Genomic DNA, 24,773 nt, shown 5'->3' with positions numbered 1-24,773 from the left:
TGACATATCAATTTCATTTTCTTTGGGTATATACTCAGTAGTAGGAATATATACATAGCAGTAGGATTGCTGGATCATACAGTAGTTCTATTTTTAATTTTGGGGGGGAAACTCCATCCTGTTTTCCATAATGGCTATACTAATTTACATTCCCACCATCAGTGTGTATGGGTTCCCTTTTCTACACATCCTTGCTAACACTTGCTATCTTTTGTCTTTTTGAAAATAGCCTTTTTTTTTTTTTTTTTTTACTTTTATACCCTTGGCCTTTGTGTTATAACACTGCATTCTAACCAGCTGAGCTAACCAGCCAGCCCCCTGATAATAGCCATTCCAACTGGAGTGGGGTGATAGCTCATTGTGGTTTTGATTTGCATTTCACTAATGTTCAGTGATACTGAGCATTTTTTCATATACCTGTTGTATGTCTTCTTTTGAGAAATGTCTATTAAGGCCTTTTGCTCATTATTTATTTATTAATTTATTTGTGTTTTGCTATGGAGTTGCTTGAGTTCCTTATATATTCTGGATTAACCCCTTGTCAGATGTATAGTTTGAAAATACTTTCTCCCATTCTGTAGGTTGTCTCTTCATTCTGTTGATTATTTCCTTTACTGTGCAGAAACTTTTTGGTTTGATGTAATCCCATTTGTCTATTTTTGCTTTTGAAGCCTGTGCTTTTGAGGTCTTATCCAAAAAATCCTTGCCCAGTCCAATGTCATGAAGCATCTCCCTTATGTTTTCTTCTAGTAGTTTCATAGTTTTAAGTCTTATTTGAGCTGGTTTTTGTATACAGTGAAAAATAGAAGTCCAGTTTCATTCTTCTGCATGTGGATATCCAATTTTCCCAGCATCATATATTGAAGAAACTTTCCTTTCCTCAATGCATATTCTTGGCACCTTTGTTGAAAATCAGTTGGTTGTAGATGTGTGGATTTACTTCTGGGCTCTCTATTCCATTGCATTGGTCTGTGTGTCTGTATTTGTGGCAATACCATACCATTTTAGTTACTGTTTTAGTTACTATAGCTTTGTAGTATGTTTTGAGGTCAGGTAGTGTGATGCCTTCAGCTTTGTTTTTGCTTGTTTTGTTTTACTCAAGATTTCTTTGGCTATTTGGGATCTTTTGTGTGATTCCTCACAAATTTCAGAATTTTTCTTTCTATTTCTGTGAAGAATGTTATTGGTATTTTGTTAGGGATTGCATTGAATCTGTATATTGCTTTAGGTAGTACGAGTATCAACCATTTAACCATTCTTTGGGTGGTCATTTGGGTTGCTTTTATTTTTTTACTACTAATATTACAATTAATATTCTGGGGTTTGTTTGTTTGTTTTAAAAGATGACTGGTAAGGGGATCTTAACCCTTGACTTGGTGTTGTCAGCACCACGCTCTCCCAAGTGAGCTAACCAGCCATCCCTATATAGGCATCCGAACCCTTGGCCTTGGTGTTATCAGCACCACACTCTCCCAAGTGAGCCACGGGCCAGCCCAATATTCTGTTTTGTTTTTTTTGTAAAGCTTATGGAGAGCCAAATGTGAGGATCAACTGGGGAAACATCATCTGAAAGAATCAGCGAAGTGATCCGAAGTCTGTTACAAAAAACGAATGCTTTATAAAGGCTGAAGAAAGCAGAAACGAAGAACAAAAAGCAGATTGGTCACATCGAAGTTATTTTCCTTATAGGGCTGGTGGTTAACTCAGTTGGTTAGAACATGATGTTGTAACATCAAGGTCAAGGGTTCTGATCCCCATACCAGACAGCCAAAAGGAAAAAAACAAAAAACAAAATTACTTTCCCTGTAAGGTGTGGGGACCTCCAGAGACAATAGGAAAATAACTGATTAGTTCACAGTTTACTTCAGGTTCTTGTGTGTAAGGAATAAAGCAGAGGGAACTTCATTATCATACCTATTGAAGATTTAAGCTGGCCTAATCAGGAAATTGGCTGTCTCTTTCTCCTGACTTCTCTAAAGGTCATTCACAACCTAAGTGAAGTGGAATTTAGCCAGACTGACTCCATTTTGGTTTTCAGTCTGGTCTACTGGGGACCAGTACAGGACCTTAGTCCAAAGCAATGGCCTCCAATGATTTTTATTTAGCAATTTCTCCCTAGGTGGTCAGGCTCTCACCTAGGTAAAGGGTGTGACCAAAACTTAGGGCATTAGCATCACTCTCAAGTTACCATCATTCTGGGTTCTTGGTCTCAGCATGAGTTGGAGTTATTCATTTTACTCAAGGTTAGAGTGTCCTCATTATCACACATTTATTTGGGTTTGGTTGTTCCAGCCTATTTAGATGGCCAGTGCCTTGAAAAAACATTGTTTCATGCATTTTGTGTGTGTTTGTTTCAGGGGGATTATAAATCTGATCCTTGGTATTTCATCTTGTCCAGAAGCATAAGTCAGGACCATCACTCTGAGATAGACAGTTTTGAGCATAAGAATGAAATGAGTTATATTTTACAGGATTCTTCTTATTGCTGTGTTAAGAATGGGCTGAAGAGTGTTTGGGGATTTTTTTGTTTTTGTTTTGTTTTGGTGGCTGGCTGATATGGGGAACTGAACCCTTGACCTTGGTGTTACAAGGCTGCACTCTAACCAACTGAGCTAACAAGCCAGCCCATGAAGAGTGTTAAGGGCAGAATTAGGGAGACAAATCAGGAGTCTATTGCAAGAGACAACTGTTGACTTGGACCAGTGTGCCTGTAGAGAGGAAGTGGTAGAATTTGGGTAAAGTTAGTGCTGACTGAGTTGTCTCAAGGTTTGGTGTTGGGTGTGGGAGAAGTAAAGGGTTCTTCCAAGGCTTTGGCCCAAGTAACTGGAAGAGTGGAGTTTCATTAATTGAGATAGGGAAGACTTCAGGAGGAACTTGGATGGGGTGGAACATGTTCTTCTTGAGATTCCTATTCATTCTCCAAGTGAAGATTTCAGAGTATGCTGCTGGTTTCAGAGATTTGAAGTTCAGGGGAATGGTTGGGCTGAAGATATAGCCAGTAATGTGCCACATAAAGACTTTCCGTTAACAATGGACTGCATATACAATAGTAGTCCCATAAGATTATAATGGAGGGCTGTCCTGTTAGCTCATTTGGTTAGAGGGTGGTGCTGATAACACCAAGGTCAAGGATCCCCTTACCAGCCACACACACACACACACACACACACACACACACACACACACACACACACACACACACACACATTAGAATGGAGCTGGAGGTATGTAGTGGATTATACCATTTAGGTTTGTGTAAATAGACTCTATAATGCTCACGCAATGATGAAATCGATCACCTAAGAAGCATTTCTCAGACAGTAAGGCATGACTGTATTTGGGAGTCATAACCATATCAATGGTATCTAAGGCCCTGAGAGTTAAAGAGTTAGGGCACATAGCAAAGAGACTCAAGCCTGGATCCTGTGGTATTGTACTATGTAAAGGATAGGAAAAAGAGAAGGACCAGCAAAAGACTAAGAGCAGCCAGAAAAGTAAACAGAACAGCAGCCAACTGTGGTGTCTTAGAAGCCCAGAAGTGTTTCGAAGACAGAGTGATTGGTTTTGTCAAATGCTGATAGATCAATTAATTCACGAACTGCAAGATGACCAAATGATTTAGCAATGTGGTGGTCCTTGTGACCTTAGAAAAATCCAGTTTAGTGGAGTAATGGGGATTAATTTGAGTGGGTTAGAGAAAATGAGAGGACAGAAATTAGAGATAGTGGTGCATACCACAGCCCTTTCTGATGTTAATCAGTTGTTCTTTCAAACTAATCAGATGTATATTTTGACACTTTTAACAAATGGGTTCAAAACACTGAAACTCTTCATACAGAAGGTTGTTAAGCAAATTAGAAAATTGTTTCCAAGTTTAAATGGACAAATATGGGAGTTTTGTGCTCTGTTTTTGGCAACAAAATATAGTCAATCCTTGTTATTTGTGAATTTCGTATTGGTGAATTCGCCTACTCACTAACGTTTATTGGTAAACTCCAAACGAATAGTTTTCCCAGTCGTTCAGGGACATACACGGAAGACAAAAATATGAGTTGCTTGACGCGCAGATTTCCAGCTGAGGCCAAACAAGGTAATGCTCTGCCTTCTTGTTTCATACCATGGTAAACAAGCATCCTTTCCTTGACCTTAATGCAACGTTTAATGAGTTAATGCAACATTTTCCACATTTTTGTGCTTTTTATGTGTGCATTACTTTGCTCTTTAAAATGGTCCCCAAGTATAGTGCTAATGTGTTGTCTAATGTCCTTAAGTGCAAAGAAAGCGGTGACGGTGACAAGCCTTACGAAGAGAATTACATGCATTAGATAAGCTTTGTTCACACGGGAGTTACGGTGCTGGTAACTATAGTTCAATGTTAACGAATTAACAATACATATTAAATAAGGTGTCTTTAAACAGAAACCGACATAAGACAATGTAATATATTGAAAGGTTCACAAAAATGGCCAGGGGCTCCAGGAACCTAATCCTGGATTTCCTCTAGCAGCAATAGTTCAGAACTCACTCAGTGTTCACTTAAACTCTGTAGAACATAACTACCCTGAACAAGGAGAATAGACTGTAGCATAATATTTTCAAATATTCCTTCCTAAAATTTTGTCAGAAAAGCAGATAACTTCTCAACTCACTGTCGAATTGTCTTTACCTTGAAAGGTAAGATTTTTCGGGGGGGGGGCACAATTTCTGCTACGAAGCATAAACATTTGACAGCCACTTACAGAATACTATCAGCAAATTAGGAACACTTGTGTTTTTGCAGAATAAAAATATGCATTAGAACATAAATATTAACTTTGTTTTGTTTTTGTCAGTGGCTGGCCAGTATGGGGATCCGAACCCTTGACCTTGGTGTTATAACATATATATTAACTTTAAGACAGCAATTACTTGTGGGGAGGAAATACAAGAATGAGAATGGTGCCTTCAAATGTGTCCGTAATGTCTGATTTCTTAAAAATACTAAGTAATTAAGATATTAGGATTCCCATATCAGCCAGCCACACCAAAAAAAGAAAAAAAAAAAAAAAAGGGATACTTTAAATCTGAACAATATGTAAATGGTTTCTATTAATATGTACTTGTAATTCAATCAGACTAAATATTCAATTGTAACGTTCGATATTCGCCACCATCTGAAGGACAGCTCACGCTTGGCTGGCGATGCCACTGACCTCGTCAAAGGGTCAGGACAGGCTGCTGCAGTTCACAACAACTCGATGGACTTTAAGGCAGATTTACCGGCCACCCGAGTTGTGACCTAACCGCTTTTAAAGTTATGAATTGCAATCACGCAAAAAAAAACCATATTAATAACAGCAGGAAACTACATGCACGTTTGGGGCGGTGAGAAAAGACACGTGCCGGTCACTCATCAAAAACTGGTGACTGCTGAGCACGTCCGGACCCCCTGGAGCCACACTGGGCGCCTCAAAGCTAACGCAGCACACCAAGCGACATTCGCCAGGACCGGAAGCGGCAGCCCCCGCTGGGGGCGCTGCGGACACACGAGTCAAGGCTGCCTTCCAGGAAGCAAACAAAAAAAAAGAAAGAAAAAAAAAAAGGAAAGAAAGAGAAAAAGGAGGGCTAGCGGACAGCAGAGTCCTCGGCTGCCACAGACACGCCGCGCCCCGCCTCGGGCTCGTCCCCGGCGCCGGGCTCCCGGCCACCGCCCCCCCCCAGCCCTGCCCGGGTGGCCCGGGCCTCGGACCCGCGGCCGGCCCAGCGCAACCCGCTAGCCGGCGCTCTCAGGTGCGTACCCCGCCCCCGCCGCAGCCTCCGCCGCCATTAAAAACGGGTGCTTTCCTCGGAACTTTCTCCTCCCGAGGGCCCGAGGAGAGGAGGCCGCCGGCCCGCCCGGGTGAACGGCGGGAGGTGGCCCTCGGCCGTCCTGGCGCCCCCAGGCGGTCCACCGAACCCGGTTCTCCGCGGGCAGGACCTGGGGAGTGGGGGTGGGGCGGGGAAGACCTGCCGCGGGCCAACGGTCGCACGCACGGAGCGCGCACCCCTCTCCTTTCTGATTGGCTGGGCGGGGGCGGGAGCCGGTGCGCGTGAGGTCACGCTCCGCCTGGCGTAGGAGGGGGCTCTCGCCTTGCCTGCGGACGCGCTTGATTGGTTAGATGAAGGGGAGGGGCTGCTGCGGTTGCCGGGTAACTTTGCCCTGGCTCCGCCCCCTCACGTCACGCGTCACCGAGTGGCCCGCGGCGTGAGTTTTGTCGGTGGGTCTAGTGTGCACGACGGATTCCAGGTCCCTGTTCGTTGGCAAAAATTAAACCCAGACACCTGGAGAACAGGACTCAGGCCCAGGAGCACAGTCCATCACATTTCTGGTTTGGAGTTCAAAGGGGGAAAAAGGCTCACAGGACTGTATCCTCCGCCCTTCAGACCCAAGCTTTGTTGTTTCACAGCCTCACTGAGATACACCGTAAAATTCACCCTTTCCAAGTGTGTAATGCGAGGGGTTTTAGTCTATTCACAGAGTCGTGCACCTGTCACCGTTGTCTAATTCCAGAACATTTTCAGCACCTGAAAGGAAACTCTATACCCATTAGGCCGTCATTCCCCAGCCCCTGGCAACCACTAATCTACTTTTGTGTATGGATTTTCCTGTTCTGAGCATTTCATGTAGATGGACTCATCCTAAGGAGTCTTCTGTGTCTGGCTTCCTTCATGCCTTTTTATGGCTGAATCCATGGTTATGAATATACCACATTTTGATTTTTCATCAATTGATGGATATTTGGGTTGTTTCCACTTTTTGGCTATTATGAATAATGCTGCTGTGAACATTCCTGTACGCGTTTTTGTGTGGACATTTGTTTTCAATTCTCATAGGTGTATACCAAGAAGTGGAATTGCTGGTCCAAGCTTTGTGTTTTAAGGAAAAAAAAAAATTCATGTTGTATTTTCGTGCTGGTAAGTTGAAGTAAACGGATGTGTAGATATAAGATTGGAAACTGGCCAATTGGATATTGCTTACGGCTGCAATTGAAGAATTGAGCAGCCTTTTCTTCCACTTGGAGACGAAGGCATCATCTGTGTGACTTCAGTGGACACAGGGCTTGGCTCCAGGTTGCAGCTAGGATCAATCTGCAGTGGTGATTTGGAGTGGGTCATGGTTCTGCCTGTCTGCCTGTTGTTTAACCCTTGAGATCTGCTGCCCAGAGTCCTGGGTCTTCCCCCACGCCTTCAGCCTGGATAGTCCCTTCCCTTCTTATCCACAGTTTTAGTTACCCACAGTCAACCACCGTCAAAATGTTAAATGGAAAATTCCAGAAATAAACTTCATAAGATTTAAATTGCATGCCGTGCTGAGTAGCGTGATGAGATCTCTCTCCGTCCAGCCCGGGACGTGAATCATCCCTTTGTCCAGCGTATTTAACTCTGTATAGCTCCCCGCCCATTAGTAACTTAGTAGCAGTCTCAGTTATCAGATCAACTGTTGCAGTACCACAGGGCTTGTGTTTAAGTAGCCCTATTTTACTTCATAATGGCCCCAAAGCGCAAGAGGAGTGAGACTGGCAATCCAGATATGCCAAAGAGAAGCCGTAAGGTGCTTCCTTTAAGTGAAAAGGTGAAAGTTTTGGACTTAATAAGGAAAGAAAAGAAATCCTATGCTGAGGTTGCTAAAATCTACGGTAAGAACGAATCTTCTATCCGTGAAATTGCGAAGAAGGAAAAAGAAATCCGTGCTAGTTTTGCTGTCGCCCCTCAAACTGCAAAAGTTACAGCCACGGTGCGTGATAAGTGCTTGGTTAAGATGGAACAGGCTTTGAATCTGTGGGTGGAAGACATGAACAGAAAACGTGTTCCGATTGACAGCAACGCGCTGCGCCAGAAAGCATTGAGCCTATACGAAGACTTCAGCAAGGGATCCCCTGAAACGAGTGTCACCAAGCCATTTACTGCAAGTAAGGGATGGTTACACAGATTTAGGAATAGATTCTCACATCATCATCATCATCATAAGAAGGGTGAGTACAATAAGATATTTTGAGAGAGCACATTTACATAACTTTTGTTACAGTGTGTTATTGTAATTGTTCTATTTTTATTATTGTTAATCTCTTACTGTATCTAATTTATAAATTCAACTTTATCACAGGTATATATGCAGAGGAAAAAAACTTAGTATATATAGGGCTTGGTGCTATTTGTGGTTTCAGGAAACCACTGGGGGTCTTGGAACACAACCCCGCAGATAAGGGGAGGACTACCTTAATGCTCAGATGCCTTTATTTCTCTCATCCCTCCCAGTTCACTGTGTTCTCACAAGCCCTGACCCATTTCAAGGATGTCTGGCTTTCTTTTGCCTTTATTACCTGCAATTCTGTGTTGTGTAACCAGGTCTGTCTCACTGGAGAGCGGTAGCTGGATTCTATTCACCTTTGTTTCCACCTCCCTTTCCTGCCAGCAGCACACATTTTCACATCGCAGGTGTGCAATGCATTTTTGTTGAATGGTGAAACTTGAGTTTGTGGTTTCATTTACTATAGGCCTGCGCCAAACTGGAGAAGGTGGCATCTCAGGAACTTGTTAATTAAAATCAAGCCCTCAGACCCCTGACCACACCGTGCCGAGGGTTGTGATCCCCTTACTGGTTCAAAAAAAAAAAATAAAATAAATAAAATAAAATCAAGCCCTCAGAGTCCTGAAAAATTAGTCTTTGGAAAGGAAAAGCTAGAAACAGCTTAAAAAATAAACCAGAGGTTTATTAAATGAGTTTAGAGGTTTAATAAATGGGGGGGCTGGCCAGTTAGCTCAGTTGTTTAGAGCGCTAACTCATAAGACCAAGGTCACAGGTTCAGATCCCTGTACCATCCAGCTGACAAAAAACAAACCAAAACGTTATCATCATATCCTGAAAACAAGAAAAAAATGAAACAAACTAGATGTTTAATAAGTAGAGTGGCTGACATTCCAAATGCTGAAAAGTTGTAGGTGGTGGGTATAAATTCTAGACTAGGGATGGGCAAACTTTGTCCAGATAGTAAATATTTTTGGCTTTGGGGACACGTGCTTTCTGGCACACGCATGCACTCCTTCCTGCCTATGGAGGAAAGCAGCCATAGACAAGATGTAAATGAATGTGTGTGACTGGGTTCCAATAAAACTATATTTACAAAAATAGGTGCCAGTCTGGTTTTGACCCACAGGGTGCAGATTGTTGACCTCTGTTCTAGATGTTTGCTTTCCATTAGTAAAGTATTACATTAGAAAGGGGAGGAAGTCCTTAAGGGTTGCTGGGAAAAATAGTGAGATTTGAGGGTTTTTAAAGTTTACTTCTGGGGCCGGCCTGTGGCTCACTCGGGAGAGTGCGGTGCTTATAACACCAGGGCCATGGGTTCGGATCCCATATAGGGATGGCCCGTTTGCTCACTGGGTGAGCGTGGTGCTGACAACACCAAGTCAAGGGTTAAGATCCCCTTACTGGTCATCTTTTTTAAGAAAAAAATAATAATAAAATAAAGTTTACTTCTCCACTTTTAAAATAGCAAAATGTCAAGTACCTGCAATCTCAGTGAACGCTGCTGGTACTTTAGAAGTGAGTAGAAGAGGAGTTAATCATCATATAGGCTTTGGGGGATTTTATTCTGTGGTACAAGCACTTACGGAAAAAGTAAATAAAAAAAGAAAAAAATGCATAGAATTTTTCTCTCATTTTCAGGAAAGGGTTCTTGGGATGGGAAACACTGTGTTTGTTTTAGCTTAAAGTGATTTCATTATTTTTGACGTTCTGTTAATGCATGGTGGGTTCTAATTTTTGTGTTTTTTTGTGTGTGTTTTTGTGGGTTTTTTGGTGGCTGGCTGGTACAGGGATCTGAATCGTGTTACAAGGTGGCTCTCTAAACAACTGAGCTAACCAGCCAAACCCGCATGGTTCTAAATCATAAAATATAAAAGACAAAGACTTCACTTGTTACATAAAAGATGCAAACAAAGCTCAATAATTATGAAACACTCATTTTTCTTATTATTGCTAGTAGCATAGTTGATGACAACAGATAGTATCTTTTTTGAGTTCCACCTGGTTTCATTCTGCCTTTTTTTTTTTTTTTAATTCTTTGTTAAAAACCAGAGTTTTGACATCACAGTCTCTTAGGGATTACTATGGTATAATTAACAGAAAATAGTATCTTTACCACTAGTACTAGCTGGTGTTAACCAAGCAATTTGCTTTTGTGTTTTAGAGGAAGGGAGCTTTTGTTGAAACTTTCTCTATGGAAAGAATTGTGCAAAATAATACATAGTGGAGTTGTACCATGTATGTGTTTAATTTATGAGAGTTTTACCATGGTTGATCTGCAAAAATTAGATGAGAAAAATAACCATTTAAATATTGTAGGCATTTTCCTGCCACTCTCCTCTTCCTACATGTGTAGGAGTGAGCTTGATATGGGAACCTGGAATGTGCCATTCCCTTAAATGGGGGAGTGGTGGTGCTCTCAGCATGAGCATCTCACAACATTGCCTGTGATTCTAATGTTTACAAATGCGTATTTTTTTACATATCATGGCCCCTAAGCTACTTTATCAGTTCAAGCAGTGAGGCAGAAGAAAGGGGCCAATTCCTCCTCCTCTACTTTTTTTGTTCTGTTCAGGCCCTCCTTGGGTTGGATGATGCCCACCCACCCATGTAGGGGAGGGTCATCTGCTTTACTCAGTCCACCGATTCAAATGCTAATCTCTTTCAGAAACACCCTCAAAAACATACCAGAAATAATGTTTAACTAGATATCTAGGCATCCAGTGTCAAATGGTCACATAAAATTAACCATCACAGGGTGTACTTCCTTTAAACAAGGATGTTCTCTTATGTAACAGTATTACAACCAAAATAAAAAATTAACTTTGAAACATTACTACTGTCTAATCCTGAAACCTCGTTTGGTTTTACCCGTTGTCCCGTCTGTGATAATATTCTCTATAATAAAAGGGAAAATATTTGCAAATCACTCGTAAAGGACTTGTAACCAGAATATGTAAAAAGCTCTATAAACCTAATAATAAATAAGCAAATAACACAATTAAAAAATGGGCAAAAGGGGCTGGCTGGTGGTTCACTTGGGAGAATGTGATGCTGATAACACCAAGGTCAAAGACTTTGATCCCCTTACCAGCCAGCTGCCAAAAAGGGGATGGGGGGGACACAAAAGATTTGAATGGGCATTTCACCAAAGAAGATAGATATATGGATAGCATATAAGCACATGAAAAGATGCCTAGCATCATTAGTCTTTAGGAAAATACAGATTAAAACCGCAGAGTGATACCACTACACACCTTTAATTTTTTTTTTTTTTTTTTTTTTTTGCCTTTTTCGTGACCGGCACTCAGCCAGGCCGGTCCTATATAGGATCCGAACCTGCGGCGGGAGCGTCGCCGCGCTCCCAGCGCCGCACTCTCCCGAGTGCGCCACGGGCTCGGCCCACACCTTTTAGAATGAATAAAATTATTCTCAAAGCTGAAAATACTGTGTGTTGGCAAAGTTGCAGAACAACTGGAATTCTCATATATTAGTGGTACACAAAATGGTACAGCCACTTTGGAAAACAGTTTGGCACTTTCTTATAAAGCTAAAAACATACTTAACACATGACCCAGCAATCCCGCTCTTAGGTATTTACCCAAGAGAAATGAAAACTTACGTTGACACAAAAGCCTATATGTGAATGGTTGTTGTGAATGGTTTATTCGTAATAACCAAAAACTGGAAACAATCCAAATGTTCATTAACTGGCAAAAGGATAGACAAACTGTGTTACATCCCTACCATGGAATGCTCGGTAATAAAAAGAATAAATGACTGATACCACCCAGCAACACAGTGTAGGATTCCATTTATGACATTCTGGAATAGGCAAGATTGTAGAAATAGAAAACATTAGTTATTGCCAGGAGTTGGCGTGGGGGCTATGATTGACTACAGAGGGCATGGACGAATTTTCTGGGGATGATGAAACTGTTCTATACCTTGATTTTAATGGTGTCTACATGACTGTATTTGTCAAATCTCGTAGAACTGTACACTGAAAAGGGTAAGTTTTACTATATGCAAGTTATACCTTAAACATTTTTAAAATGACATGAACAGGTATTTCATCTTTAATAAACAAATGAAACAATTCTAATGAGGATCATTACATCAGTTAAAATAATTTTTATGCCAGCCAGCCATCCAAAAAAAAAAAAAAGAAAGAAAAGGGCTTATTGAAAAAGAAACAGTGAATGATCATTTTGGCCATTATTCCTCCTGCTAATAAAATATGCAGACATAAACAGTCTTTGAGTTCAAAGATAGGTGTCTCACTTCGATCCCTTTTCGGTCCACTTCATTGAGAGACCTCTGTGTTTGGAGGTTGTTTAAGGACATAGAATGCTGTGTCCTAGTGATTTTTTTTCATTTCACACAGCCACCCACACGTACACATTTTATAATTCATCTTCCAGGCACTTGAGAATGAAGGGAGTGCTATAATAATTTCACCCGTGGTAGGCCTGAACCCAGACTGTCCTGGCCCAGGACATGTGGCTATCCCATTGCAGAGCACTTTCCACTTCAAGGGCCTTCCTCCCATTTGCTGATCTGCTTCTTCACTGCGGTTACAGCCCCTTCTCCGCCATTAGCCAGCTGCACAACCTGAGCAGGCTTCCTCACCTCTCTGTGTCCTTGCACAGGGAATAATTTTTCCCTTAGAGGATGTGTGAGAATTAAATTGGATGATTGGAAAAGCACTTGGCATGTAGGAAGCAGTTCAGTAAATGTTTTTAGTATATTCACTGAGTTGTGCAACCATAACAGTCAATTTTAGAACGTTTTCATTACCTCCCAAAGAAACCTTGTATCCTTTAGTACTCTCCTCTCACCCCCATCCTAAGCAATCACTAATCTACTCTCTGTCCCTGTAGATTTCCCTATTCTGGACATTCATGTGAATGGAATCATATCATGTATGGTTCCCTTTGATTTTAAATTGAGGGGACTCATGAAAGGTCAGAGGCCAAAGGGCCCTTTCTAAAGGAGTTGACGTAGCCTCTCTTTTTATAGCAGAGGCACCTGAGGACAGCCCTGGGGCATGTGGCTAGGCAGGGGTCTGGCAAACCCACACCCTGGCTCTTCTGGCCTTTGACTCCCTGAGGACCAGAGCATCATGCCTCATGCTCCATAAACTGGGCTGGTGGTGTGTCCTCTTGTGTCATCCTTTATGCCACCAGTGGATGGCACTTTCTTTCAGGGACAGGGAAAAGAAAGGGAGCAGTCTCCAGGTGAGGACTGTGGGGAATGTCCCGGAATAGTCTCAGCTAAAGACTCCCCAGGGAAACAGCCTCTTGGGGCGGGAAAAGCACAGGTCAGTGACAAATCTGTGGCGATCCAAATGTTCGCATCCCCAATGAGCAGGAAGCCCCAAACACAAGGCGCCTCCCCCATTAGGCCTGACTGGAGTCCAGGGGCTCTGCCGCCTCCCCTGGAAAGTGCTGGTGATGAGATAGGACCGCTCATCGTCTGCAGAACCCCCTGAGCAGTTGGCATGGCATCTGTCTCCCATTTCTTAACACACGTAGAGTGTTGTGACGTAATAGCAGCTTTATGGCAATTTAAGATGAGAAGAAGTAAAAAAAACAGCAATCAGGGCTGGCCAGTTAGCTCACTTGGGAGAGTGTGGTGCTGCTAACACTGAGGTCAAGGGTTCAGATCCCCTTATTGGCCAGTTGCAAAAAAAAAAAAAAAAAACAGCAATCAGCAGAAAATTGTCCTGGCGTGTATTCTAGCTTTACTGGACAAGTCACTGAGTTTGTGGAATGAGAGTACATCTCTTCCTTTTTCTCTCTCGAGGAATTAGAGGCAAAATAAGATTATGAATAAAAATATTCTGAGCTTAGACATAATAAGGATGGAGCATAATCTGAGTGAATGTTCTGGTGAATGGAAGAACATGCCTCTGCGGTTACATACCTTTTGATATGCATTTCCTTAGCTGAGTGCACTGAGTGATAGTAGTGGAATATAGAAAGCTCAAGAAGACTTTCTAAGACCTAAGAGTCTCCTTGTTGGGTGCTGCTTTTTCTGACTCCAGCTCTGTTGTCAGTATAGAGTCCTTGCTGTGAAAAACAACACTCACAAACCTCCATTTGTTCTCAAATATGAGTGTGATAACGGGAAGAGTACCAGAGGTTTCATCTGTTTTAAAAGCTTCAAATTCAAGTGTGTGTATTCCTTGCCCAGGTCATGCCTATATATTAATTAATATGCCTTAATTAATAGGCTGTTGCATACTAATTAATGAAGGTAAGAAGTTAGACTCTCCCCTCATATTCTACTTCATAAGAAGATAGATTTATAAAAATTTTTGACCAAAACAGTTTGCATCCTAGTGGCTCAGCATAGCTAGTCTGTTCTCTCAGGAAGATTATAACTCTAATTAGGGGATCCTCCAGTGTCTTTAGAGAATTTATTATTTTTTAAAATTAACTAATTTTTTTTTTTATTGTCTTCAGAGAACTTAAATAGTTACATTTTTAGAATTCCTTTTCAGCCTTCTGTATCTGTTCTGATTGGCTAGGGTGTGCTGTGGTTACAAATGACACCAGATTTTGGAGTATTAAAGGAGAAAGGATTTATTTCTTGCTCGAACTAAAGGTCTGTTCAACAGTGAGTTGGCTGGGGGTCTGTTCCACATTGTCCCTAATCTGGAACCCGGGGTGACGGAACAGTCCCATAGGGAACATTGCCAGTAGCCCTTGAGGAGGAGGGAGAAGTATGGCAAAGCCTCTGCCTGGAAGTGATGTCACTTCCCTGACATCATCAGCGCACAAAAGTCATGTGGTCATACTACATTCAGGTGGGCAAGGAATTGAACCACGTGCTCAGAAAGAGATATTTGTGAATATTTTGAATAGCCTTATATGACCACCACACTTTGCTCCCTTAAATCTCCAGTTTTCCTTCCATGTACATATTTATATTGATCTGTTTATCTTTTCTTACAAATATAATTAAGCCAACTATTAGAGGGTCACAACATATCTGACAGGTATTTAATTTGCATGCTGTATTTCAAAAAACTCTTTAAGGTTTTGGAGAATTTTTTCAAAGGCATTTTTAAAAGCTAACTTGATTTAGAGCTTGGCAAAATTTAGAGTCAGCTTTTCTACAGGAGAAATCCAATGGGGGTAGAAAAGAAAGAGATTTCTTTTCCTATATTAGGTATACAGACCTACTTACCTCCTTTTTACATGTAAGTGAAACAGAAAGTGATATCTGGTACCACCATGCTGAAATCTGATGAAACATTTTAGATCTACAAGGTACATTTCCTATGTCTCCATCTGGGAAACAGTTAATACCTAAATTTGTTTTATGGGGAGGTGATGTGTAGGTTTAGTGGAAAAAATACTCATACCCTCTAAGACAGTGTCACTATTCAGAGATGTTGGGCAAGTCACTAAATGTTTTTAAAGGTCAGTTTCTTCAACTCTAAAGGAAGTTTGAACTAGGTCATTTGTGAGGCCCCTCAGAGCTGTACGCAGGTGTATAGGACACTGTGGACGTCTACCACTCACTTTCTCATTTCTCTTGCACAGGGATCATGGCCCAAGTAGCAGTGTCCACGCTGCCTGCTGAAGATGAGGAGTCCTCAGAGAGCAGGATGGTGGTGACGTTCCTCATGTCTGCTCTCGAGTCCATGGTGAGATGGCCTCACAGTTCTAGAAATTTGTTCCATAGTTGAGTCATTGTCAAAATTACAGAACTGTGAAACACTTTAGTGTCACTTTCGATGTTCTCAAGTTTTACATTTTGTTTGTATTAGGGTATCCTTCGTAAAGGATATGATTATTTATTTTATTATTTATTTATTTATTTACATTATGGGTGTAATTGTATAAATTTAAGCTTTCCGTATCTGACATTTAATGAAGTTATTTTTGTTGCATTGTTTGAGAATGTTTTTTGTCTAAATTCAAGGGTAAATTAATGATCTACTTCTATGCATCTGTTTACATCTAAAATGTAAACTTTACCTGGTGGGTGAAAATTTGATGAGAGACTTGAGTGAGATTCCTATTGATTAAAAAGGGAAAATCAGTAACTTTACTATGTAGAGACCTGACAGACATCACTTCATTCAAGTGATTGAAGTTAACATCTCCAGTAATGGGACAGAGTGACATCATGAGTCCCCTGAATGATGTGTGGCATTTCTGCCCAAAGTGCAGAAACTGAATCTAATGAGGAAGCATCAGACAAACCAAATTGAGGGACATTCTACAAAATAACAGGGTTAGATTTTTAATAAATGCCAGTGTCATGAATGACAAAGACAGATTGGAGAATAGTTCCAGATTGAAGGAGACTGAGGAGATAGGACACCAAATAGAAAGTGTGGCCCTGGATTGGATCCAGAGCCAAAAGAAAAAAGAAAAAAAAAAAGCATACATACACGTTTATTTAATTTTATTTTCTGTAAGGAACATTATTGGGTCAGGTGGCAAAATATCAAACACACACGTAACTCACCCAATATATACACTTGCATGCACATGCACACACATACCCCAAACCTAGACCCATCATATTTAATCTGCTGGAAACCAAATATAAAGATAAAACCTTGAAAGCAACCTATGGTAAACGGAATAATGGCCCCCAAAGATGTCCATGTTCTCATCCCTCGAACCTGTGAGTGTTACCTTACTTGGCAGGGGGAACTTTGCAGATGTGATTAAGTTAAGGAGCTTGAGATGGGGAGATTATCCTGTATTATCTGAGGATATATAAAACTGTTTCAAAAAACTTGGAATAAATTTTAAAAGAAAGTGTTAGGATTTATTTGGAGAAAAGTAGAATATCTTACCCGGGAATATTGAACAGGAACTGACCAGAAATATTCATGAAGCACCTCCTACAGTAGGCACTCTTCTAGGCACTGGGGCCAGAAGACTTGAGAAAATTTGGGGAAACAGTAAATGAATTCTATGTGTGTGTGTTTGTGTCAGTATATATAATAAATATAATATTACAAAGAAAAGGAGGGTTAGGAAATAGAGGTTTAGGAGAGAGAATGGCTGGTTAGGATGTGGGGTTGGGGTGGAATTCTCAGGGCAGCTGCCTTTTATGCAAAGACCTGTATGAAGAAAGGAAGTGAGCCATGCCAATATCTGGGGGCAGAGTGTTTGAACCACTGAGAACAGCTTGTGTAGAGGCCCTGAGCTAGGAACAAATTTGATATTTTCAAGGAACATCAAGAAGTCCAGTAATATTGGAGCAAAGTAGGGCAAAAAGTGGTCAGAGGAAATTTTCAAGAGGTTTTGAGTGGCTGGATGATATCGAGCTTTGGACTTTTTTTCCTTCAGTGTGATGGGAAGCCATTGGAAGGTTCTGAGTGAATGAGTGATAGGTCAGGGAGTGGTGCTTGTGTGAACAGTCAATTAACATGCGACGAGAGTGGAAGCAGGGAGACCAGGGAGCAGGCTGTGGCTGTGGTTCAGGTGGGAGGTTTTGGTGGCCTGGATTAGAGAGTATAATGGAGGTGTCAAGAAGTGATCAGACTAGACAGATCTGTTGAAGGTGTATTAATAGGACTTACTGATGAGTTGGATGTGAGGTAAGAAATTTACTTGGGTGAAAATCTAGAGGTTTTTTTCTTATTGTGGTAAAATATATATAATATAAAAACTGCCATTTTAATCATTTGTGAGTGTACAGTTCAGTGGCCTTAAGTACATTCACATTGTTGTACAAACATCCATCTCCAGAACTTTTTCATCTTCAGCTTTTCAAGCTGAAACTCTGCATGCATTAAGTACTAAGCCCTCATTCCCCCTGATCTCCAGCGCCTAGCAACCAAAGAGTTTTAATTTTTTTAGTGAATTTTATTTAGCAATACTTTCTAAATTAACAGAAAAACAGCAAAGGTAGTACAGAGAGTCCCCGTATACCCCTCACTCATAACTGATATAGCTATAGTACGTTTGTCAAAACTAATAGATCAACTGGTACATTGCTGTTAACCAACTCCAGACTTTATTTGGATATCATCATTTTTTCTATTGTAATTTTTCTGTTCCAGGATTCACCCTATGATACCACATTGCATTTAGTCGTTATGTTTCCTTCATCTTCTCAGGTCTGTGACAGTTTCTCAGTCTTTCTTTGTTTTTCATGACCTTGACAGTTTTGAAGGGTATTTTATCAACTCTCTTTCAATTTGGGTTTCACCAGTGTTTCGACTGGGGTTATGGGGTTTTGGCAAGAAGGCCACAGAGGTGAAATGCTCCTCATCACATCACAGAATACTTTATGTCAACATGACTTATCACTGGTGATGTTAACCTGGATCACTTAGTTAAGGTACTGTGATGGTTAATTTTATGTGTCAACTCAACTGGGCTACAGGATTCCCAGACAGCTGGTTAAGCATTATTTCTGGGTGTGTCTGTGAGGCTGTTTCTAGACGAGATTAGCATTTTAATTGGTGGACTGATGACCCTCCTCTGTGTAGGTGTGCATCATCTAATCTGTTGAGGGCTAAACAGAACAAAAAGGCAGAGGAAGGTTGAATTCGCTGCCTGACTGTTGAGCTGGGACGTTTATCTTCTGCCCTTGGTGCTCTTGGTGCTCCCTGGTGCTCAGGCCTTCAGACTTTGACTGGAATCTATATCATTGGTTCTCTGGCTTTCAGGCCTTCAAACCACACCACCAGCTTTCCTGGGTCTCCAGCTGGCACATGGCAGATAGTAGGACTTCCCTGACTCTATAATTACATGAGCTAATTCTTTATAATAAATCTCTGTATCTCTATATGTATATATATACACATACTGGTTCTATTTCTCTGGAGAACTCTGAGCAATACAGGTAGCATCTGCTGCGTTTCTCCATTGTGAAGTTATTATTTTTCCCTTTCCATATTCTGTTCTTAGGAAGCCAGTGACTAAGTTAGGTCCACAAATAATGATTCTCAGTTCTTGTAATGGTAGGGTGACATGGCCTCTCTCATGTGGTGGTGAGAGGGTAAGCCTTTCTGAAATGCTATTTGTAATGTTTCAAGAACCCTAAAATAATTTACATCCTCAGGTGTTCCACATGTATGATTCTATCCCATGGAAATAAACATGCACAGAAATATTTACATTTATGGGCATTTATCATAGTGTCATTTGTACCAGGAAAAACATTTCAATAATGTTATCGTTAAATTATGATATATAGGTAGGGATAGAATATTATCTATTCATTGAAAAGTGTTTTTAAGATTATTTAATTGCATTTTGAAAAATACTCAAAAATTAATGTTAAGCAAATAAATCAGAATGCCAACCTTATATACGTTAGTACAATTCCCATTTTGTTTTTAAAAATTATGTACGCATGTGTGCGTATTCCAAAATGCATATAGTGGTTTTTCTGGGTAATGGGATTAAAAGTGATTTCTTTTTCTTTGTACTTTCCTGTATCTGCTTAAATTTTTATAAAATGAGAAAAAATCCTTTTAAAAGATCTTGTCTACTAATGATGACCTAAGTAAGGCTAAAAATCGATGAGTTCACCTGATACCAGATTATATATTTTGGATAGACTGTATTGAATTTTTGGTTCATTCGACATAAACAGAGGTAGATTTGCCATGAAGCTAATAGAGCTTAAGCTTCCAACCCTTTCCTTTGCACTGGCCCCTGCCATGATCTCGGAGAGGTCCTAGCCATATGTGTACGTTTTTGTAAAATGTGCTAAAGAAAGGTATTCTATTAACCACAATCTGTTAAAGTTGTTGTCCCCTTCCACTCTGATTTTCTTTCTGCCGCAGTCCTTATATTAGTCTCCTATGGCTGCTGTAACAAATTATCACAAACTTAGTGGCTTTAAACAGCACAAATTTACCATCGGACAGTTCTGGAGGTCATAAGTCAGAAAATGGGTTTTACAGGGCTAAAGTCAGGTGTCAAGATTCCTTCTGGAGGCTCCCAGGAAGAATTTGTGCCTTGTATTTTCCAGCTGCTAGAGGCAACCCTCATTCCTTGGCTTGTGGCCCCCTTCCAACAATGGCATCACTCTGATTCCATTGTCACATCTCTCTCGTTTCTTTGTAAGGACCCTTGCGACTACATTGGGCCCACCAATAATCCAGGATAATCTTCCTATCTCAAGATCCTTAATGTAATCATATCTACCAAGTCATTTTGCCATTAAGGTAATATATTCACAGGTTCTGGGCATTAGGACATGGACATCTCTGGGGGCCATTATTCTTCCTCCTACAATCCCCTGTGTCAGATGATGTTGGAGTAGACACAGGCATCTTTGGAGTCTCAGTAAGGGGAAGCTGAGTTGGATATCCATTTAGTTTTAGTTTAGTGTCGTTATGTGGCTTGCTGTTGTTTTTGTGTATGGGTGAGTTACTGCTAGAAATCCCAGTGTAGAAATGGTTTCCAGGCATACTCCTCCAGTCCACAGTGTCAACTTCTTCAGTGCCATGATGTCAGGGTACAAAGCTGTAGGCTGTATTGAGGTATAAATGTGTTGCCATAGTGCTCAACTTCAGACGTTTGTAGCTGGTAGAAGAGAAATAGGTTTTAAATGTACAGAGGCAGAAGCTACTCTGGAAAATTCTTCCAATCATTAACTGGTAAAATTGTAAACAGAGGATTTGTTTTTTGTTGTAGAATTTATCAGACTTCTTGTAGGGCATAAACCTGTCGCACTATGATGAACACCAAATGTATCTGTGTGTGAGTTTTCATGCTGTATGCATGCCTATCATCAGTAATAAAAATGTAAGCAACCATGTTGGAGGAAATATCAAATTCTTTCTCTATTCACTCCATAGAAAATATTATAAAATTGTTGTCATATGAAGAGGCAGTCAGAGTCTACATCTGAAAATGTAAGAAAAAAGGCACATTGGAGAGGATTGTCAAGCAGTGAATGACAATATGTTCTTCTCTGGGTTTCACGATGTTTATGGTATTTGCTTGATAGTTGGTTTTTTTTTGTGTGTGTGTGTGTGTAACTCTAAATGAATATTTCTTTTTGGACTGAATTTTGTATTCTTTTCTTCAAGCAGACCTCTCAGGCCTCAGAAACTCTGAATCTGCCCTTGTATAGAATACATCATTTGGGGGCTGGCAGGTTAGCTCAGTTGGTTAGAGCATGGTGTTATAACGTGTTTGGATCTCTGTACCACCAAAGAAAAACAAACAAACAAAAAAGATTGCATCATTTTTTGTCTCTATTTCAGTGTAAAGAACTGGCCAAGTCCAAGGCAGAAGTGGCCTGCATTGCAGTATATGAAAAAGACGTGTTTGTTGTTGGAACCGAGAGAGGATGCGCTTTTGTCAATGCCAGAAAGGATTTACAGAAAGATTTTGCAAAATACTGTAGGTGTTCATGATTTTATCTTTTGTATTTCATAAATTTTTAAATGTTTGTGGGCAAGAAGTATGTAATGTTTTCTTCTAACATATCATAAACATTATCCTACAAATGGTTCTGACACATCTCCTTTGACTCAGCGTACCAAATGAAGAGTCCAGGAAAAATGGTCAATATATTTTGTATTATGTTCTCAGGAGTACTCTGGTTTTGTAGAAGAAATTTGAAGAACATAGAGAAAATTGTCTTTAATTCCTAAAATAAACCTACATTTAATAAAATACTCTCACTTTAATTCTTCCCAAAGGAAAGGGAAAACTCTCTTCCAGGGATCAAGTATTAGTCTTTGTTAATAACCATTGTACAGTTATTCTTGTTTCCCTTTCTTTTACTGTGGCACTTTCAGAGCTTTCAATATGCGAAGATATGAGTGTCCAGGAGTATTAGTGGGCATATGTGGCCATGTGTCAGGGAACTACACCAGGGCTTAAAACCTATACCTTTTATGATTATGATTTTTACCACTGTAGCTTATCTACAAAATACTGAGTTAACAATTTAGTATGGCCTGGAACCAAGAAAGGAAAAAAAAAAACAAGGAAGATTTGTCAGAGGGTATAAGGTGGTGTGTGTGGTGATAGATATCTCCAAGGATAATCTTATAACCCTTGGAGAAGGATACACACACATGCACGCATGAGTGAGGGGTCTTCAAAAGTTTAATGGAAAGATTCATATTTTTTAATTCTATTTTCCCGCAAACTTTTTGAAGTACCCTGTTATATGGGGGGTGGGGTGCAGAAGAGATTGAGTGATAGGTTGATTAAGATTAACTTCCAAGATACTAAATTTGGGTCTCCATTATCAAAAAGACAGATTGAAAAGAGAAGAAATCTTTATATAATACAGTGACTATGTAATTGATAAAAAGGGTATTCTCAATTCATTAACGTCAGATGTCAGTTGAATTTCTAATCATTGAAATTTAATTACAACTTTTTTTTAAGATTCATAGTTGCATGCTAATTGTTCAGATATAGGGCTATTCATAGTTTAATGAATTGTTCCAGCCAAGTTATTATTTTCTTTTTTTAATTTTTTTTTTTTTTTTAGTCCAGTTATTGTATCTTTAAGCTTCAGAATTTCTGTTTGGTTCTTTTTAACAGCTTCTATCTCTTTGTCAATATTCTTGTTTTGTTCATGCATAGTTTATGTGTTTTCATGTACTTGTCTATCTATGTTCTCTTTTAACTCATTGAGCATCATTGTGACAATTATTTTAAATTCTTTGTCAGGCAGCTCCTACCTCTGTGTTTCTTTAGGGTTGGTTTCTTGAATTTTATTTTACTCTTTTAACTGGGCCATGTTTCCCTGCTTCTTTATATGCCTTATAATTTTTTTCTGAGATTTGGGCATTTGAAAACACAACCACCTTTTCCAGTCTTTGTGTACTGGCTTTGTGCAGGCTAAGGCCTTCACTAATCAGCTGGAGGTTCTGGGACTTCTCAAACCTTTTCAGGTGTTGTTCTCCCTGGCATCTGTTTGTGGAACTGCAGCTCTAATGGTCACTTGCCTCTGTTTACAGCAGCTTCCAAACTCTGGTGCCAATCCTATCAGTGCTCTAAGTCAGGTGAGACAGAAACCAGTGTCTCAAGTATCCCCCAGACAAGCCAGAATGTTGGGTGAATGGTCCATTCCACACTTTTTTTCCATCCGAAGGAGGAGCTTTAATATGGGGGGTTTCCTCCCAATTGCCCCATGCTATGCACATGGAGGGAGGGGTACAAATGACCATGAGAATTTTCCTACCCCTTGTGCTGGAATCCCTTTTTGGTTTTACAATGGCCCAGGTGCTGTAGCTTCTCAACTTGTCTCTAGAATTCTCACAGAGGTTCTGGTCTTATTATTGTCAGTCCAGTGCCTCTGTGGGGTAGGGGGCCTGCTGTTTCCTAGTCTGCCATCTTGCTGACATCACTTTTCTGCCTTCCTTTTTGAAGAATATTTTTACTTAATATGGAATTCTACCTTGACAAATTTTTTTTTCTCTTAATACTTTAACAATTTTATTCCATTACCTTCTGGCTCTCACTGTTTCAGATACAAAGTCAGTTTAGAATTCTTATTTTTGTTCCTCTGAAGGTAATGTATCTTTTTCCCTAGCTCTTTTTAAGATTTTTTTTCCTCTAGCTCTAGCTCTGTTTAATCTTTGGTTTTCAGCAGTTTGACCATGTTATTTCCACATGTTGTCTTCTTTGTTTTTACTCTGCTTGTTCTTTGGAACTTCTTGAATCTGCAAATTAATGCCTCTGTCAGTTTTGGACATTTTTGGCAATTATCTCTTTATATGTTTTTTCTGATTCATTCTCTTCTTCATTTACATTTTTTTTTTTTGGAGGCAGCTGGCTGGTAAGGAGATCCAAACCCTGGACCTTGGTGTTATCAACACTGTTCTCTAATCAGATGAGCTAACTGTCCAGCCCTTAGTTTAAACAGATGGAAGAAATTATGATATTGTCTCACATCTCATTAAGACTCTGTTCCTTTTTTTTTCATTCTTTTTTCTCTAAAAGCTTCAGACTGGATCATTTTTATTGACCTTTCTTTGACATCACTGATTCTTTCTTTTGCTGTATCCAATGTACTGTTGTTAAGTCCATCCTGTGAAATTTTATTGCAGAATTCAGATTATTTTTTATTTCTGTAATTTCATTTTCTTCTTTCTTTTTCCCTTTCTTTCTTCCTTTTTTTCATATTTATATTCCTCCATTGGGATTCCCTGTATATCAGGAGTTCATGGAAAGTTTTATATTATCTCTTTTGCTCTCATACTCATCTATTCTGTTCATCACCCCTCTAAATTATTTCATGTATTTATAGCAGTTGTTTTAAGTCCTTAATGATAATTTCAACATCTGGGTCATTTGTGGGTCTGCTTCTATAGACTTTTTTCTCTTGATCATGGGTCACATTTTTCTGTTTCACATTTGTATTACTTTTTTATTTTATACTGGGTATTATGCATGATATGTTTGTTCTGGCAGGCAGTTAAGTTACTGGCAGATCACCATGACCCTGTGTGGACCATGTTAGGACGAGTCTAGTTTGATTTTGCCCTTTATCCTAGAGCATCATTCTTAGTCTTAGAAGGTGGCCCTTACTCCTAAGGTGTGTCTCTTCTTGGGTTTTACAAGGTGTGTGACAAGCTTCTCTACCTTGGCAGGACTTGAATTTTAAACTCTGTCTTCCTAGCACCACTCAACTGTTTAAATCTTTGCTCAGCTTTTTTTTTTTTAATTTAATTTATTTTTTGAATTGAAGCATAATTGATTATACATATTTGTGGTGTACAGAGTTAACTATCAGTATTTGTGTACAGTATGTGATG

General features: G+C 40.0%; 1 protein-coding gene across 4 annotated transcripts in view; it reads left to right on the top strand.

Moving 5' to 3' along the window:
* The first annotated feature begins 5,598 nt into the window (after nt 1-5,598).
* GTF2IRD2B (GTF2I repeat domain containing 2B) overlaps nt 5,599-24,773 on the top strand; it is a 58,769-nt gene continuing 39,594 nt past the window's right edge. For 3 of the 4 annotated variants that reach the window (XM_063089588.1, XM_063089587.1, XM_063089590.1), the window contains exons 1-3: nt 7,796-7,991; nt 15,601-15,704; nt 21,255-21,393. In XM_063089588.1, the coding sequence (XP_062945658.1) occupies nt 7,811-7,991; nt 15,601-15,704; nt 21,255-21,393 (424 nt within the window). In that variant the 5' untranslated portion in view covers nt 7,796-7,810. Of the gene's footprint in view, nt 5,770-7,795; nt 7,992-15,600; nt 15,705-21,254; nt 21,394-24,773 lie in introns of those variants that run through there. The other variant, XM_063089589.1, reaches the window with a different exon arrangement.

Source organism: Cynocephalus volans, chromosome 3 (assembly GCF_027409185.1).
Source record: "Cynocephalus volans isolate mCynVol1 chromosome 3, mCynVol1.pri, whole genome shotgun sequence".
Lineage (NCBI taxonomy): Eukaryota > Metazoa > Chordata > Mammalia > Dermoptera > Cynocephalidae > Cynocephalus > Cynocephalus volans.
The sequence above is the reverse complement of the archived record's forward strand: the minus strand, read 5'-3'. Positions and strand labels throughout refer to the sequence as shown.